This window comes from Arabidopsis lyrata (genome assembly GCF_000004255.2).
Source record: "Arabidopsis lyrata subsp. lyrata unplaced genomic scaffold ARALYscaffold_2, whole genome shotgun sequence".
In the NCBI taxonomy this organism is placed as follows: Eukaryota; Viridiplantae; Streptophyta; class Magnoliopsida; order Brassicales; family Brassicaceae; genus Arabidopsis; species Arabidopsis lyrata.
The window spans coordinates 7,244,088-7,262,071 of record NW_003302554.1 but is presented as its reverse complement, the minus strand read 5'-3'; the positions used below and the strand labels follow the sequence as shown (position 1 = coordinate 7,262,071).

The 17,984-nt window shown below is 41.0% G+C and overlaps 1 protein-coding gene across 2 annotated transcripts; it reads right to left on the bottom strand.

Moving 5' to 3' along the window:
• On the bottom strand, window positions 1-2,586 carry LOC9324341 (tubulin alpha-1 chain). Of its 2 annotated transcripts, XM_021034947.1 has the most exons (6): window positions 2,340-2,586; window positions 1,945-2,159; window positions 1,179-1,378; window positions 592-1,100; window positions 388-508; window positions 1-302 (listed from the first exon to the last, which is right to left on the bottom strand). In XM_021034947.1, the coding sequence occupies exons 1-6, from the start codon at window positions 2,450-2,452 to the stop codon at window positions 153-155; spliced, it is 1,308 nt and encodes a 435-aa protein (XP_020890606.1). In that variant the 5' UTR covers window positions 2,453-2,586; the 3' UTR covers window positions 1-152. The 2 variants fall into 2 exon arrangements, with proteins under 2 accessions (XP_020890606.1, XP_002886753.1); XM_002886707.2 differs by having other exon boundaries at window positions 1-508; window positions 2,340-2,583.
• Between the last annotated feature and the right edge of the window lie 15,398 nt (window positions 2,587-17,984).

The window sequence follows — 17,984 nt, the reverse complement described above, 5'->3', positions numbered from 1 at the left end:
AAACCACGAAATAATCCTTCAAACTTTGTATTGAGATGCACTATAAATGCAATCCATTGGCAAACACACATGAGAAATAAAAGGGGAGAGACCCGTAAAACATCACAAAATAACTGTAGAGATCACATTCACATAGACATAGTTGTTGTATGTCACAAGAAAGAAACAATGGAAAACCAGTCTTGTGTCTTTCTAATACTCATCGCCTTCTTCGTCGTCATCCTCTGCTCCTTCTGCACCAACTTCCTCATAATCTTTCTCAAGAGCAGCAAGATCCTCACGGGCCTCAGAGAACTCTCCTTCTTCCATGCCTTCACCTACATACCAATGGACAAATGCTCTTTTGGAGTACATGAGATCAAACTTGTGGTCTATGCGAGAGAACACTTCCGCCACTGCAGTATTGTTGCTGATCATGCAAACTGCTCGTTGAACCTTCGCCAGGTCACCACCTGGAACAACTGAAGGCGGCTGGTAGTTTATTCCGCATTTGAATCCAGTTGGGCACCTAATTTTAACATGACCAAAGATTTGAAATGTGTAGTAGAGGAAGACTTAAAGAGAGAAAGAAACACTAGTGTGAGCTCTTACCAGTCAACAAACTGAATTGTTCGCTTGGTTTTGATGGCAGCAACGGCTGTATTGACATCCTTAGGCACAACATCACCACGATACATCAAACAGCAAGCCATGTACTTCCCATGCCTTGGGTCACATTTGGCCATCATATTTGAGGGTTCAAAGACAGAAGTCGTGATCTCAGAGACCGAGAACTGCTCATGGTAGGCCTTTGCAGATGAAATCACAGGTGCATAAGAGGAGAGCATGAAGTGGATCCGAGGGTAAGGTACAAGGTTGGTCTGGAACTCCGTGATGTCCACGTTGATGGCACCGTCAAATCTCAGAGAAGTTGTAAGCGAAGAGATGGTTTGGGAGATCAAGCGGTTCAGATTGGTGTACGTAGGCCTCTCAATGTCTAAAGATCTCCTGCAGATATCGTATATGGCTTCATTGTCCAAAAGAACAACAACATCTGTGTGTTCGAGAAGAGAATGAGTCGAGAGAACACTGTTATATGGCTCTACAACTGCTGTAGAAACCTGAGACCAAAGAAAAAAAGAGTTCGAATGCTATATATTTCTGCAGTAAAACCCAATGAAAATCTGTGGAAGTAGTACCTGAGGAGAAGGGTATATGGTGAAACCGAGTTTAGATTTCTTTCCAAAATCTACGGACAAGCGCTCCAACAGTAAAGAACCCAAACCAGAACCTGTTCCACCCCCAACAGCATTAAACACCAAAAATCCTTGTAACCCTGTGCAATTGTCTGCCAATTTCCTCAGCCTTTCAAGGCAGGTGTCAACAATTTCCCTTCCAACTGCATCGATGGAACAAATTTCAGTACCATGAAAATTAGCAGATGATGAACCAGTCATGGTTAAATATGCCATTTCTCGTCATAAGCAATGGATGAAATGGAGCCATTTTGAGCAAAGAAAAAAAGACAGAGTTCATTGTTACTATGGCAAGCAATCATGTGCACATTGATACCCTACTTGTTAGCTTATAGATGAATTGATACATAGTGATATCTATATTTAACTTCTGAAGCTATTATCTAGATATGAAGTACCCGGTATTACCACGAAAACACATGACACAATTTACAAAAACCGAATAAAAATGCATTAAAGCTCACACAATTACTTGATTAAAATTTGTCTTAGCTTTGCTAGACTCTCTAGAATAACCTACAAAACTCAAAACTCAGACATACATGATTAAGAAGTACAATGTTTTGCTAATTACCGTTAGACCAAACGAAAGCACATACGTTTTCAGTTTAAAATAGCAATGTTCGGTTGCCCCTAAAGGTGGATCAATCTAGCAAGACAAAGAAAAATTCATAACAAAAAAAGAAGAGAGGTGGAAAATGTTAATAACCAGTGTAATGGCCTCTAGCAAAGTTATTGGCTGCATCTTCTTTGCCAGAGATAAGTTGCTCGGGATGGAAAAGCTGTCTGTAAGTGCCGGTTCTTACTTCATCAATGACGGTTGGTTCGAGATCAAGAAACACAGCCCGAGGAACATGTTGGCCTGAGCTTGTCTCGCTAAAGAATGTGTTGAATGCATCATGACATACACCCACAGTACTATCACTGCAAAACAAAACCCAATTATTTAAAAACTTGAACTTGTCAAAGTTTTATTACTACCCTAAATCATTAGAGCCATGTCAATAACAGATAACAAGAACAAATTTCTCAAAGGGAAATTTTGATTCGAACCCAGAAACAATAAAGATGGTCATAATAAACTAGAGCGATGAATATAAAGACCTGGGCATGGTGCCATCGGGTTGGATACCATGTTCGAGACAATAAAGCTCCCAACAAGAATTTCCGACCTGAATACCAGCTTGTCCGATATGAATGCTAATGATCTCCCTCATGTTCGAATATTTCTCAGGGACCTGTTCTTCTTCCTCTTTCTCTCTGTTTTCACGAGGAAGATGGTTGTTGTTGGGTCTCCCGCTTTTAGATGTGAAAGGACAAAAAGCTGGAATGGACTGGACGAACTTAAAAAGGGGCCGGCCCCGAAAAGTCTCTTCCTCTGGAAATGCCTAATTAAAGAATTCACCAATCTTTGGTGGATTTTTTCTTGGATTTTTTTTTAATCCTTTCCATTTTTATTTTTATTTTTGTCGATAAAATTTTTAAAAACATTTTTCATTTTTTTTTTTTCTTAAAAATATTTTATTGAACCAAGGTTACAAAGCCTTAAAGCCCATACTGTTTTTGCAAAAATAAAAGAGTGAAGCTTAACAAAAACCCACCAATTTTACAACGAACGCAAAAAGAGTTTCAGCGTTTGTACTCTATCCAAAGTCACGCGTCAACCTGAAATTACTACCGCAACACATGTTGATGAGTCATCGAAAGTGTACCGACATCAACCACTGCTGTCGAGCTCCGTTTCTGGTAAAGAAGACATCGCCGACAAACAATCGCACGAAGTTTCCTTTTATGTTACCGAAATTTTCCGAGCAGAGCTCCAACTAAAAGCAACAACAGAAAAGGAGTTGTAATATGCATCGGAGTATTCTTCGATCCTTCAACCCAAGATGTAAACTCTTGAAACAGTTCCTGCAAATCAAGCTTTAGACTGAAATCTCTTTAATTTCTCTGAAATTGAAACGATTCCTGCAACCCACAAGCGCAAAAGAGACAAGCCGGAGAAACCCATCATGACTAGATTATCACCAACTCATATCAAATGCAATTATTGAAAGAGAAAAATATAAAGAGATCGGAAGAGAAACCGATCTACGGCAAGGAGAAAAAGAAAAGCCAGCCAACGCTCCTAGTGGAAGTCAGACGATGCCGGACGAAGGTCAGCCATCTCCGCTAATGGAGCCAGAAGATGTCGGGCAAAAGCCCGAGTCACTCGGGACGACAGTTCACCGGAAAAAATCCGGTCGGCAAAAGCAAAGAACAGTTGTTCTCTCTAAAAGGTACGAGAGAGAGAGAAGAGAGAGAGAACTCTAAAAATGACTTAAGTATTTTCCGTTTGCCAGAAAACTATACAAGCGGTATCTTGATCTGCCAAGTACTTCTTGATCTTTTGGCCATTCACTGTGAAATCTCCACTCTTACCTGCTAGAGTGATTGGTCCATAAGGACGGATCTCCTTGATATAGAAGGGTCCTGACCATCTTGACTTCAATTTACCCAGAAACAGCTTTAGGCGAGAGTTGAATAGCAACACTTGATCATCAACCTTGAAGTCTTTGGTGATAATCTTCTTTTCATGGAAAGCTTTTGTTCTCTCCTTGATATATTCCCCATCCTCTGGCAGGGATCACATTTGGTTATGAATCCATGGGCATCTTTGAACATGGAAAGCCACCAAAGTTCAGCCTGTAATACCTTCGGAACTTTTTTGAAGGTTGCAAAATGCCCTCCATATGCAGAACCATGACAGTGTTCCAGCACTCCTTGTACTTCCTCCTCAGCAATGCACCTTCTAAAGAGACCATCCGATCCTTTCTTGTACATATAAGCTTCATCCCAGTAGTAGTGGTTGATATCTCTAAAAAACTTCTTCTTCTCATAACTGGTCAGGTTGGGAGGTTCCACTCCGCAGGCCAAGTAATTGACATGATCAGCATACCATGTAGATCTTCCTTTAACAACATGCAATTGGTGAAACTCATTCCCGCTGTAACTCTTTCCAAAGAATTCTGTAACCATAAGTTGCTCATCTGGCATTGAATCATCAATGGGGACTTCATCATCAATCCTAATCCTTGATAAGTGATCAGCTACTCCATTTTCTATACCTTTCTTATCAATAATCTCGATATCAAACTCCTGAAGTAACAAAATCCATCTCAGCAGTCTAGGCTTGGTATCCTTCTTGGCATAGATGTGTCTCAATGCTGCATAATCAGTGTAGACTATCACCTTAGAACCCACCAAGTAGCTTCTGAACTTCTCGAATGCAAAAACCACTGCTAATAACTCCTTCTCTACTGTGGCATACTTTACGTGAGCATCATCCATTGTTCTACTTGCGTAATAGATGACATGGAGCTTCTTGTCGATCTTCTGTCCCAAGACTGCTCCTACAACGTAGTTTGAAGTATCACACATGATTTCAAATGGATATTCCCAGTTTAGAGCTTGGACTATTGGAGCTGAGATCAGAGCTTCCTTGATGAGTTGAAAAGCTTTCACGCACTCTTCATCAAAATCAAACTATGTTTCCTTACACATCAGTCGAGTAAGTGGTCTAGCAATCTTTGAGAAAGCTTTGATGAATCTCTTGTAGAAACCAGCATGACCCAGAAAGCTTCTGATATCTTTGACGGTTTTTGGAGGCTGCAACTGGACCATAACGTCTATCTTTGCCTTATGAACTTCAATTCCTTTCTCAGATATCTTGTGCCCCAGTACTATACCCTCTCTGACCATGAAGTGGCACTTCTCCCAGTTTAGCACTAGATTGGTTTCCTCACACCTCGTTAGAACCCTGCATAGATTTAACAAACAAGAGGAGAAGGAGGAGCCATAGACAGAGAAATCATCCATAAAGACTTCCACCATCACCTCAGTTAAATCCGAGAATATTGAAGTCATACACCTCTGAAACGTAGCTGGTGCATTACACAATCTAAAAGGCATTCTTCTATAAGCAAAAGTTCCATAAGGGTAAGTGAAAGTAGTTTTCTCTTGGTCATTAGGATGAATAGGTATCTGGAAAATTCCACTATAACCATCTAGAAAGTAGTAGTAAGGGTGATTAACTAATCTTTCGAGCATTTGATCAATGAAAGGAAGTGGAAAATGATCTTTCCTAGAACCAGCATTCAACTTTCTATAATCAATGCACATTCCATGTCCTGTTATTGTTCTAGTAGGTATGAGCTCATCTTTAGCATTCTTAACAACAGTCATACCTCCTTTCTTAGGAACACAGTGACCTGGAGATACCCAAGTGCTATCGGAAATAGGGTAAATTACACTTGCTTCCAATAGTTTAAGTATCTCTTTCTTTACAACTTCTTCTAGATTAGGATTCATTCTCCTTTGAGGTTCAATGCTAGAGTAAGATTCATTTTCAAGGTGAATGCGATGGGTGCATAAACTAGGTGAAATGCCCTTTATATATCAAAGTGAATAACCAATGGCTCTCCTATATTTTTTCAGTTCAGTTAACAGAAGATGCAATTGTTCATTAGTCAATTCATCATTCACAATGACAGGATATGTAGAGTTCTCACCTAGAAATGCATACCTGAGCCCTTTGGGAAGCGGCTTTAGTTTAACTTTTGGTGCCTTGAGTTCAGACTAGTCATCTGAAGTTGGAATGATCAGCTCCGCATGGATGTCAACTGCGGTGGTCGAGTAGGTCCTCGAGTGTTCAGTCGAGTAGGTCCTCGAGTGTTCAGTCGAGTAGGTCCTCAAGTGAGCAGGTTGAGCCTGTGTTGACCCTTTTTCATTCACTGCCATTACCTCTGTTGCTGACCCATTCAATTCCTCAAAGGAGTCTGATTCTTCTACTGCTTTATGTGTGTCCAACAACTTCTGATAGCCCAAAGTCTCCAAATGCAGAAACCCATCTTCACCATTCTTGGTCAAAGCACTCTTAAGGTGATCTTTTTCTGCTAGCTCCTCCAGTAACTCATCAGCTAACTGATATCTCTGTATTTTACCTCTTTTTAGCATACATTTGCTATGCATTTAGCTTAGTATTCACTCTTATTTACTGTCATTTGTAGTCATTTTGCATCACTTTGCATACTTAGAGTATTCTACATTAGCATAGCATGCATTCTTGCATTTTGGAGTTGTATCAGGTACATTCAGGTACTAAGGAGCAGGAGCAGTGCCAGAGCAGTGCCAGAGCAGTGTACCAGAGCAGAGCCAGAGCAGTGTACTCGAGAAGAGCCAGAGCATTGTACTCGAGCAGAGCCAAAGCAGTGCCAGAGCAGCTGCAGAGAGACCACATCCTACTCGAGTAGGTACTCGAGTATCCTACTCGAGTTCACCTGAGAGCTTCACTCGAGCAAGTTGCAAACTTTGAAGAATGGTCTACTCGACAAAACCACTCGAGCTCGTGTTCGAGTAGACCCTAAACCGACTTTCTATTTTGTCGTTTTGTGTACTAGGGTTTTCTACTTTTGCTATAAATAGACCTCTTAGGGCTTTGCCCAAAGGATCTCGTTTTTATCCTCTGAACAATATTTATGCAAACTTTTGTAATCCAAATTACTTTTGATCCTTTGAGTTTTTGCAATAATTTCCTTCTGCAAAGTTGTTTATCTTGCTTTGATCTATAACATATGATGTTTTTAGCGATTTCTGGATTTGTGCAATTTTCTGGGTTTGTGTTCTTGAGTATGTCTGAGTAGTGGATTAGGGTTCTTGAGGATAGGATAGATTAGGTGTGGAATCCTTAGTTTATTTAGATGGTTAAGTGTAGAATTGCTTGAATCCCTTCTGGATTAGTAGTACTTAGTGCTTATTCCTTTCTGAACAACTGGATTTGAACCCAGACATTTCCACACCCACCAGGTGTTCGATGAAATGTCTGAACCAACTACTCCAGAGATTTACATACTCTAGCCCAAGAGATTGGATGTTTAGAATGTTTATTGACTATATTAGATTGAATCTTATTGCCTGCTTTGCTAGATTTCGCTAATGATGATTAGGTCTGGAACTAGTATTGCTTGAGGATCTCTGTCATGAGAGTGAATTGGTCTGTAGTTGAATCTATTGTCTAGGGATAGCCTGTTTGGATTGTTAACCACCTAAGTAGATTAAGGAGACTGCTATAATCGATTACCCTATCCTCATGACCTTTTATCTCATTTGATTGCTTATCTCTTTACCTGTTGCTTACCTGTTACTTATTGCTGCTTAGTATTGATAGTTCTTTCTCTTTATGCATGATCACTCCTGTTCTGTAGTTTTATCGCTTAGTATTGCTAGATAACAAAACAACATTCTGCTTGGCTTGACTTAGTTATCTCTGAGCATATCTTGATTGATAGTAAGAGCACCTGATTGGATTGATAACCTCTTATACTGCAATGACATAAAAGTATATTAGGGAAATTGATAGTAAAATCCTATTATCAATTTGGCGCCGTTGCCATTTGGGTGTCTGCTTGTTACATTCAAGATTTTAGAATTGCTAAGATCAAGTTCTTTCTTTACTTTGGTTACTAACTACTCTCTTCAGCTGCTTATTTTAGTGCTCCAGGTACCAACTCGACCTCAAGTCGAGTCTACACGTTGAGACTAGCCACTTTGCATGCAAACTCGTTCTCAAGGCTCCAGCAACCTCATCAGCTACAAAGACAACATCAACTAGTTAGCCCGTGAGTTGAAAGAACGTAGAGCCAGAGACGGTTGTGAACTGCACAATCCAGTAGCCATGGAACCACAAGATCAAGATAATCAAGGAGTTGGTATACCACGGAACATTGGTGATGGTGATGCACCACGCAACCATCAACATAGACAGGGCATCGTTCCACCTCCTGTCCAGAACAACAATTTCGAGATCAAGAGTGGATTGATCTCAATGATTCAAGGTAACAAGTTTCATAGGTTGCCTCTGGAAGATCCCTTGGATCACTTGGATAATTTTGATAGGCTCTACAGCCTTACCAAGATAAATGGTGTTAGTGAAGACAGCTTCAAGCTGCGTCTGTTTCCCTTCTCGCTGGGAGACAAAGCACACCACTGGCTCCATCACATCTTGGGACGATTGCAAGAAGGCCTTCTTAACAAAGTTCTTCTCAAATTCAAGAACTGCACGTCTTAGGAATGAAATCTCCAGTTTTACCCAAAAGCAGTCTGAATCCATTTGTGAGGCCTGGGAGAGATTCAAAGGCTACACTATACAGTGTCCACACCATGGTTTCAAGAAGGCTTCACTACTCAGCACACTCTACAGGGGAGTTTTGCCTAAGATCAGAATATTGCTAGACACTGCCTCTAATGGGAATTTCTTGAATAAGGATGTTGAGGAAGGCTGGGAATTGATAGAGAACTTACCTCTATCCGATGGTAACTATAACGAGGATTTTGATCGTTCCAACAGAGGTATTGGAGATCCAGATGAAAAGCATAATAAGGAGATGATTCAGGCTCTCAACGACAAGCTGGATAAATTTCTGCTTATTCAACAGAAGCCAGTCCACTATATCACTGAAGAAGAGCACTATCAAATCCAAGAGGGGGAGAATACTCAGGCTGCAGAAGTCAGCTACATTCAGAACCAAGGTGGCTACAACAAGGGCTACAACCCCTACAAGCCTGCTCATCCTAATCTATCTTACCGGAGCACGAATGTTGCAAACCCTCAGGATCAGGTTTACCCTCAGCAACAACAGAACCAATCCAAGCCATTCATACCGTACAATCAAGGCTTTATCCCAAAGCAGCAGTTTAGTGGCGGTTATCAACAATATAATCCACCATCCGGTTTTGCATAGCAACCCCAGCCAGCTCCACCTGCACAAGATCAAGACATGAAGCAAATGCTTCAGTAGCTTCTACAAGGTCAAGCAGCTGGTGCAATAGCTCTTGATAAGAAAATGGCTGAGATCCACAACAAAGTAGACTGCTCCTTCAATGATCTCAATATCAAGTTTGAGGCTCTAAACTCCAGGTTGAAGTACGTGGAGAGCAAAATTGCTTCTACTTCTGCGCCTACGAATCCAGGGCAACTGCCAGGGAAAGCTATTCAGAATCAGAAAGGTCATGTTAATGCTATTCACCTTCGCAGTGGTCGGGAGCTGCAAGCTCGACCTAGCCCCGCGCCTGTCACTGAGGACAGTGAGATTCAAGATGGGGAGGATTTCATTCAGCATGAAACTCAAGTAGAAGACACCACTAAGCTAGACCAAGAGGCTATACCTAGGGATCAAGCTAAGTGCCCCCATATCAAAGAACCAGTTATTGATAAGAGTAAGAAGAAAGCTTTCGTTCCACCACCCTACAAGTCCAAAATACCATTCCCAGGAAGATTCAAGAGGGATATCATTGAGAAGTACAGAGCCATGTTTGCTAAACACATCAAGGAGATTGAATTAAGGATGCCACTCATTGATGCTTTCATGCTTATTCCGGATTCTCACAAGTTCTTTAAAGACATGGTAATGGAGAGAATTAAGGAAGTGCAAGGGATGGAGAGTCATGAGTGCAGTGAAATCATCCAAACGAAGATTATTCCCAAGAAATTGGGAGATCCTGGTTCGTTTACTCTACCTTGCTCTCTAGGCACATTAGCCTTCAGTAACTGCCTCTGCGATCTAGGTGCTTTTAAAAGTCTCATGCCTCTCTCCGTGGCCAAGAGACTGGGTTTCAGCAAGTATAAACCTTGCAACATCTCCTTGATCCTGGCTGATGAGTCTATCAGATTTCCTCATGGGTTATTAGAAGATTTGCCTATTAAGATTGGAAATGCTGAAATCCCTACAGACTTCATAGTGCTAGAAATGGATGAACCAAAAGATCCTTTAATCTTAGGAAGGCCCTTCTTAGCCACTGCTGGAGCTGTCATTGATGTTAAGAATGGGAAGATTGATCTTAATCTGGGAAATGATTTTAAAATGAAGTTTGACATCAATGATGCCACGAGGAAGCCAACAATTGAAGGACAGACCTTTGTAGTTAAGGTAATGGATTGCCTAGCTGATGAACAGCTAGAGGAGGTTGCTGAGGAAGATCACCAACAAACTTCTTTGACTAAGAGTGGTGAAGCAGGATATCTTCTCACTGAAACCTTGAGCTGTGGTAAGTCACTAGATTCACACAAGGAAGTAGTAGGGTCAGAGGTCTTTAAAGGCTTGATTGGGTCAAAAACAGAGGTTAAGGTGGCATATGAAGCAAGCTCAACACATGCTCAAAACTGACTCGAGTATACATTTGAGCAAGCCTACAATTCATCTGGAGAACTCTAGCTCGACCAAACATCGTGATAAGCTGCTGGAGTCTAGCAATTCTGTGCAAGATGGCTGGTAAGAACTCAAGAGGAGGTCTAAATGGCAGGATAAAGCCATAATGGAGCTAACTGACACTGTGAGAGAGCTGAAGGATCAAATCAAGAAGCTCCATGGGATAGCCAACCAAAAACCACTCCAAATCAAGGACATCCCAAATGATGAAGCGTCTACTCTGGTCAGCGCAAAGGGGAGTGAATTCACTTCAGCATGGTCTATAGAAGAAGACTATCCAGTTGCTCAACAAGAAGCTTACTATGAGAAAAGGGCCATTGAGTACTCAACTTCAGGTTTATCAAGAGAGCTTGCTAAGCCAGATGATTCATCCACCCGCATGACAGAGGAGACCTCATTTGCTCTCTACAATCCACCCTAAGCTTATTCAGTGTGAGAAGTCAAGCTAAAGACTTTAAAGAAGCTCACTTGGGAGGAATTCCCATGTTTATCTTTGTAAATAATGCTTTATTTCTTGTTATTTTTAATGTGTTTCTTTAGTGTTTTTGATTTACAGGCAAAAAGAGGAAGGTTTTGGTTCAGGAAAAGCTCAGGAAATTTTTTCTATCGAAACGGTATAGTACTCGAGTACTGTACTCGAACAAGCCACTCGAGCAGCAACCAGAGCACCAATTCGAGCAACCAGAGTAGCAACCAGATCACACTGTTCCGAGCTCATCCCAGCCAGTACCTTGGAGCTACACGACTGAGAGCATGGATGACTATGTCTCTGCTTTCTTCACCTAGGCCAGGTAACAAATCCACTTCACCATTGTTTATATCATCTCTCATTTTGTTTCTCTGTTGGTTTGCCCTGAGTACTCTCTTCCAAGCTTTTGTTACACAGAGGACTGTGTAATTTAAGTTTGGGGGAGGGCTCAGGGAGTATTTGACATCGTTTGTTTTGTTTTCTTATATCAAATTTTGCATCATTGCATCTAAGGCATAGAAAAACCATAAAAAATTTAAAATTTTTCGAAAATGATTTCACAAAAACAGAGTGTTCATATAGCTTGCATTGTCATTTTAGGATTGTTTTAGTATGCTTTCACTTAGGGCTGTTTCATCATGTATTTGCATTGGAGATTATGATGATAATAACCTTGTAAATATGCTTATTCACTAAGTAGAACTCAGTGCCCAGGTTGTTAGTTCTCTAATGCGTAATCGATTGAACTCGAAGTAAGACCGCACCATCTTTTGAATTCGAAGCTTAATTTTCTTGTTCTTAGTTGAAACTCGCTTTGATCTGATGCCTTTCCCTATCAATTTGAACCTGAATTTTGACTTGCAATTATCGTACTGTGCATTGTTTTATGAACTCATGGATACCTTAAAATACTTGGACTTTCTTTTACCTTTTGATCCCTCTTGCTAGTCCAAGTAGCTGACTCCCATCTTTGGAGCAGTTATTCCCTACCCTAAACCTTAACCTTCTTTCAAGCCATTTATCATTTGTGTGTGACTGTGAGGCCTTATTTCGATTGAGCTTGGAAGAAAGTGTTAGGTCTGTACCGACAGGGATAGTATCTCATGTAGTTCTGATTCACGTTATCTGGACTAGATAGGACTAGGTGGGTGCTTAATTCTGGGTTTAGGTTGTGCTTAAAAGAAAGAAAAGGTTGTGATCATCACTGAAAGAAAAGAGAAGGGAAATGAGTCCTTAGGAGAAGTAGCTAAAGTAAAATAAAGTCTAGTAAAGGATTTGGGAGTGTTAAAGTAAAGAAAAGGGTTCTATAATAGCTTAAAGAGAAAGGCCAAAAAGCCTTGTGTTATAAGAAGAAAGAAAAAGGAACCCTAGTTGTTAAAGAAATCCTAATCCGCTAGACAGAGCAAAGAAAAAGAAAGCTTCTCCTAAGATAGAAAGCAAAGAAAAGAAAAGAATGATTTGAGTAAGAGTCTGGAAATGCTTTGAATGCAAAAGGGTAGAGTTAAGTTCATGTTCTGGGATTAGAAATAGGACTTCCATTTGGATTGATATTGATTACATTCTGGGTAGATGGGGTCTTATCCTTGTATGCATAACTTGGAACTCACCTTTAGCATTCTACTAAAGCTCAATCATTCTTGAGAGATCCCCTGTTACGATTTAAACCAGATCTTTAAGGGACCATCTTTGTCTCTTGACCTCTACCCTTAAACCAAATGAGTTCATATCCATTGCATTGTATGATCCACGGTTCTCACTTAATCAATGTTAAAGGGAATGTGCTGAGGTGATTGCTTGAATTGATTAAGGCAGAAGTTAGGTTGAGATGTGAAGGAGATGGCTAAAGTTTTAAAGTAGAGATCAGTCAACCTTGCATTCTAGAATTAGCAACCTGGACATTGAATTCACTTACTCTATATGCATGTTTTGGTTCTGAATCCCCACCTTCAAACCTCTTCTCCAGCTTAGTTCTATTTGTTGCTTGAGGGCAAGCAAAAGCTAAGTTTGGGGGAGTTGATATCTCTGTATTTTACCTCTTTTTAGCATACATTTGCTATGCATTTAGCTTAGTATTCACTCTTATTTACTGTCATTTGTAGTCATTTTGCATCACTTTGCATACTTAGAGTATTCTACATTATCATAGCATGCATTCTTGCATTTTGGAGTTGTATCAGGTACATTCAGGTACTAAGGAGCAGGAGCAGTGCCAGAGCAGAGCCAGAGCAGTGTACCAGAGCAGAGCCAGAGCAGTGTACTCGAGCAGAGCCAGAGCAGTGTACTCGAGCAGAGCCAGAGCAGTGCCAGAGCAGCTGCAGAGAGACCACATCCTACTCGAGTAGGTACTCGAGTATCCTACTCGAGTTCACCTGAGAGCTTCACTCGAGCAAGTTGCAAACTTTGAAGAATGGTCTACTCGACAAAACCACTCGAGCTCGTGTTCGAGTAGACCCTAAACCGACTTTCTATTTTGTCGTTTTGTGTACTAGGGTTTTCTACTTTACAAGATTGGTGTGTGATATCTCTGTATTTTACCTCTTTTTAGCATACATTTGCTATGCATTTAGCTTAGTATTCACTCTTATTTACTGTCATTTGTAGTCATTTTGCATCACTTTGCATACTTAGAGTATTCTACATTAGCATAGCATGCATTCTTGTATTTTGGAGTTGTATCTGGTACATTCAGGTACTAAGGAGCAGTGCCAGAGCAGGGTACTCGAGCAGAGCCAGAGCAGTGTACTCGAGCAGATTTCTGAAGAGAAGACCAAGACATACTCGACCAACCTACTCGAACAAGCTACTCGAACTGGACCTGAGAGACTTACCCGAGTAAGATGCAACCTTTGAAGAATGGACTACTCGACCAAGCCACTCGAGTACCAGCTCGAGTAGACCCTAAACCGACTTTCTATTTTGTCGTTTTGTGTACTAGGGTTTTCTACTTTTGCTATAAATAGACCTCTTAGGGCTTTGCCCAAAGGATATCGTTTTTATCCTTTGAACAATATTTATGCAAACTTTTGTAATCCAAATTACTTTTGATCCTTTGAGTTTTTGCAATAATTTCCTTCTGCAAAGTTGTTTATCTTGCTTTGATCTATAACATATGATGTTTTTAGCGATTTCTGGGTTTGTGCAAATTTTTGGGTTTGTGTTCTTGAGCATGTCTGAGTAGTGGATTAGGGTTCTTGAGGATGGGATAGATTAGGTGTGGAATCCTTAGTTTGTTTAGGTGGTTAAGTGTAGAATTGCTTGAATCCCTTCTGGATTAGTAGTACTTAGTGCTTATTCCTTTCTGATCAACTGGGATTTGAACCCAGACATTTCCACACCCACCAGGTGTTCGATGAAATGTCTGAACCAACTACTCCAGAGATTTACATACTCTAGCCCAAGAGATTGGATGTTTAGAATGTTTATTGACTATATTAGATTGAATCTTATTGCCTGCTTTGCTAGATTTCGCTAATGATGATTAGGTCTGGAACTGGTATTGCTTGAGGATCTCTGTCATGAGAGTGAATTGGTCTGTAGTTGAATCTATTGTCTAGGGATAGCCTGTTTGGATTGTTAACCACCTAAGTAGATTAAGGAGACTGCTATAATCGATTACCCTATCCTCAGGACCTTTTATCTCATTTGATTTACTTGTCTCTTTACCTGTTGCTTACCTGTTGCTTGTTTATTGCTGCTTAGTATTGATAGTTCTTTCTCTTATGCATGTTCACTCTTGTTCTGTAGTTTTATCGTTTTTATGCATGTTCGCTTAGTATTGCTAGATAACAAAACAATATTCTGCTTGGCTTGACTTAGTTATCTCTGAGCATATCTTGATTGATAGTGAGAGCACCTGATTGGATTGATAACCTCTTATACTGCAATGACATGATAGTATATTAGGGTAATTGATAGTAAAAATCCTAGTATCAATTTGGCGCCGTTGCCATTTGGGTGTCTGCTTGTTACATTCAAGATTTTAGAATTGCTAAGATCAAGTTCTTTCTTTACTTTGGTTACTAACTACTCTCTTCAGCTGCTTGTTTTTGTGCTCCAGGTACCAACTCGACCTCAAGTCGAGTCTACACGTCGAGACTAGCCACTTTGCATGCAAACGCGTTCTCAAGGCTCCATCAACCTCATCAGCTACAAAGACAACATCAACCAGTTAGCCCGTGAGTTGAAAGAACGTAGAGCCAGAGACGGTTGTGAACTGCACAATCCAGTAGCCATGGAACCACAAGATCAAGATAATCAAGGAGTTGGTATACCACGGAACATTGGTGATGGTGATGCACCACGCAACCATCAACAGAGACAGGGCATCGTTCCACCTCCTGTCCAGAACAACAATTTCGAGATCAAGAGTGGATTGATCTCAATGATTCAAGGTAACAAGTTTCATAGGTTGCCTCTGGAAGATCCCTTGGATCACTTGGATAATTTTGATAGGCTCTACAGCCTTACCAAGATAAATGGTGTTAGTGAAGACAGCTTCAAGCTGCGTCTGTTTCCCTTCTCGCTTGGAGACAAAGCACACCACTGGGAGAAGACACTACCTGCTGGCTCCATCACATCTTGGGACGATTGCAAGAAGGCCTTCTTAACAAAGTTCTTCTCAAATTCAAGAACTGCACGTCTTAGGAATGTAATCTCCAGTTTTACCCAAAAGCAGTCTGAATCCATTTGTGAGGCCTGGGAGAGATTCAAAGGCTACACTATACAGTGTCCACACCATGGTTTCAAGAAGGCTTCACTACTCAGCACACTCTACAGGGGAGTTTTGCCCAAGATCAGAATGTTGCTAGACACTGCCTCTAATGGGAATTTCTTGAATAAGGATGTTGAGGAAGGCTGGGAATTGATAGAGAACTTACCTCTATCCGATGGTAACTATAACGAGGATTTTGATCGCTCCAACAGAGGTATTGGAGATCCAGATGCAAAGCATAATAAGGAGATGATTCAGGCTCTCAACGACAAGCTGGATAAATTTCTGCTTATTCAACAGAAGCCAGTCCACTATATCACTGAAGAAGAGCACTATCAAATCCAAGAGGGGGAGAATACTCAGGCTGCAGAAGTCAGCTACATTCAGAACCAAGGTGGCTACAACAAGGGCTACAACCCCTACAAGCCTGCTCATCCTAATCTATCTTACCGGAGCACGAATGTTGCAAACCCTCAGGATCAGGTTTACCCTCAGCAACAACAGAACCAGTCCAAGCCATTCATACCGTACAATCAAGGCTTTATCCCAAAGCAGCAGTTTAGTGGCGGTTATCAACAATATAATCCACCATCCGGTTTTGCACAGCAACCCCAGCCAGCTCCACCTGCACAAGATCAAGACATGAAGCAAATGCTTCAGTAGCTTCTACAAGGTCAAGCAGCTGGTGCAATAGCTCTTGATAAGAAAATGGCTGAGATCCACAACAAAGTAGACTGCTCCTTCAATGATCTCAATATCAAGTTTGAGGCTCTAAACTCCAGGTTGAAGTACGTGGAGAGCAAAATTGCTTCTACTTCTGCGCCTACGAATCCAGGGCAACTGCCAGGGAAAGCTATTCAGAATCAGAAAGGTCATGTTAATGCTATTCACCTTCGCAGTGGTCGGGAGCTGCAAGCTCGACCTAGCCCCGCGCCTGTCACTGAGGACAGTGAGATTCAAGATGGGGAGGATTTCATTCAGCATGAAACTCAAGTAGAAGACACCACTAAGCTAGACCAAGAGGCTATACCTAGGGATCAAGCTAAGTGCCCCCATATCAAAGAACCAGTTATTGATAAGAGTAAGAAGAAAGCTTTCGTTCCACCACCCTACAAGTCCAAAATACCATTCCCAGGAAGATTCAAGAGGGATATCATTGAGAAGTACAGAGCCATGTTTGCTAAACACATCAAGGAGATTGAATTAAGGATGCCACTCATTGATGCTTTCATGCTTATTCCGGATTCTCACAAGTTCTTTAAAGACATGGTAATGGAGAGAATTAAGGAAGTGCAAGGGATGGAGAGTCATGAGTGCAGTGAAATCATCCAAACGAAGATTATTCCCAAGAAATTGGGAGATCCTGGTTCGTTTACTCTACCTTGCTCTCTAGGCACTTTTGCCTTCAGTAACTGCCTCTGCGATCTAGGTGCTTTTAAAAGTCTCATGCCTCTCTCCGTGGCCAAGAGACTGGGTTTCAACAAATATAAACCTTGCAACATCTCCTTGATCCTGGCTGATGAGTCTATCAGATTTCCTCATGGGTTATTAGAAGATTTGCCTATTAAGATTGGAAATGCTGAAATCCCTACAGACTTCATAGTGCTAGAAATGGATGAACCAAAGGATCCTTTAATTTTAGGAAGGCCCTTCTTAGCCACTGCTGGAGCTGTCATTGATGTTAAGAATGGGAAGATTGATCTTAATCTGGGAAATGATTTCAAAATGAAGTTTGACATCAATGATGCCACGAGGAAGCCAACAATTGAAGGACAGACCTTCGTAGTTAAGGTAATGGATTGCCTAGCTGATGAACAGCTAGAGGAGATTGCTGAGGAAGATCACCAACAAACTTCTTTGACTAAGAGTGGTGAAGCAGGATATCTTCTCACTGAAACCTTGAGCTGTGGTAAGTCACTAGATTCACACAAGGAAGTAGTAGGGTCAGAGGTCTTTAAAGGCTTGATACCCGAGCACACTGTCCCGACCTTATCCCAGCCAGTACCTTGGAGCTACACAAGTGAGAGCATGGATGACTACGTCTCTGCTTTCTTTACTTAGACCAGGTAACAACTCTACTTCACCATTGTTTATATCATCTTTCATCTTGTTTATCTATTGGTTTGCCCTGAGTACTCTCTTCCAAGCTTTTGTTACACAGAGGACTGTGTAATTTAAGTTTGGGGGAGGGCTCAGGGAGTATTTGACATTGTGTTTTCTGTTCTTATTTCAAATTTTGCATCATATAATTTGCATTGCATCTAAGGCATAGAAAAAACCAAAAAATTTGAAAAATTTCTGAAAATGATTTCACAAAAACAGAGTGT

Coding starts and splice junctions, on each gene's coding strand:
- LOC9324341 (XM_002886707.2), bottom strand. CDS start 2,452: ATGAGGGAGATCATTAGCATTCATATCGGACAAGCTGGTATTCAGGTC. Junction 2,160..2,339: donor CCCGATGGCACCATGCCCAG/GTCTTTATATTC, acceptor TTTGTTTTGCAG/TGATAGTACTGTGGGTGTAT. Junction 1,101..1,178: donor CCATATACCCTTCTCCTCAG/GTACTACTTCCA, acceptor CTTTGGTCTCAG/GTTTCTACAGCAGTTGTAGA.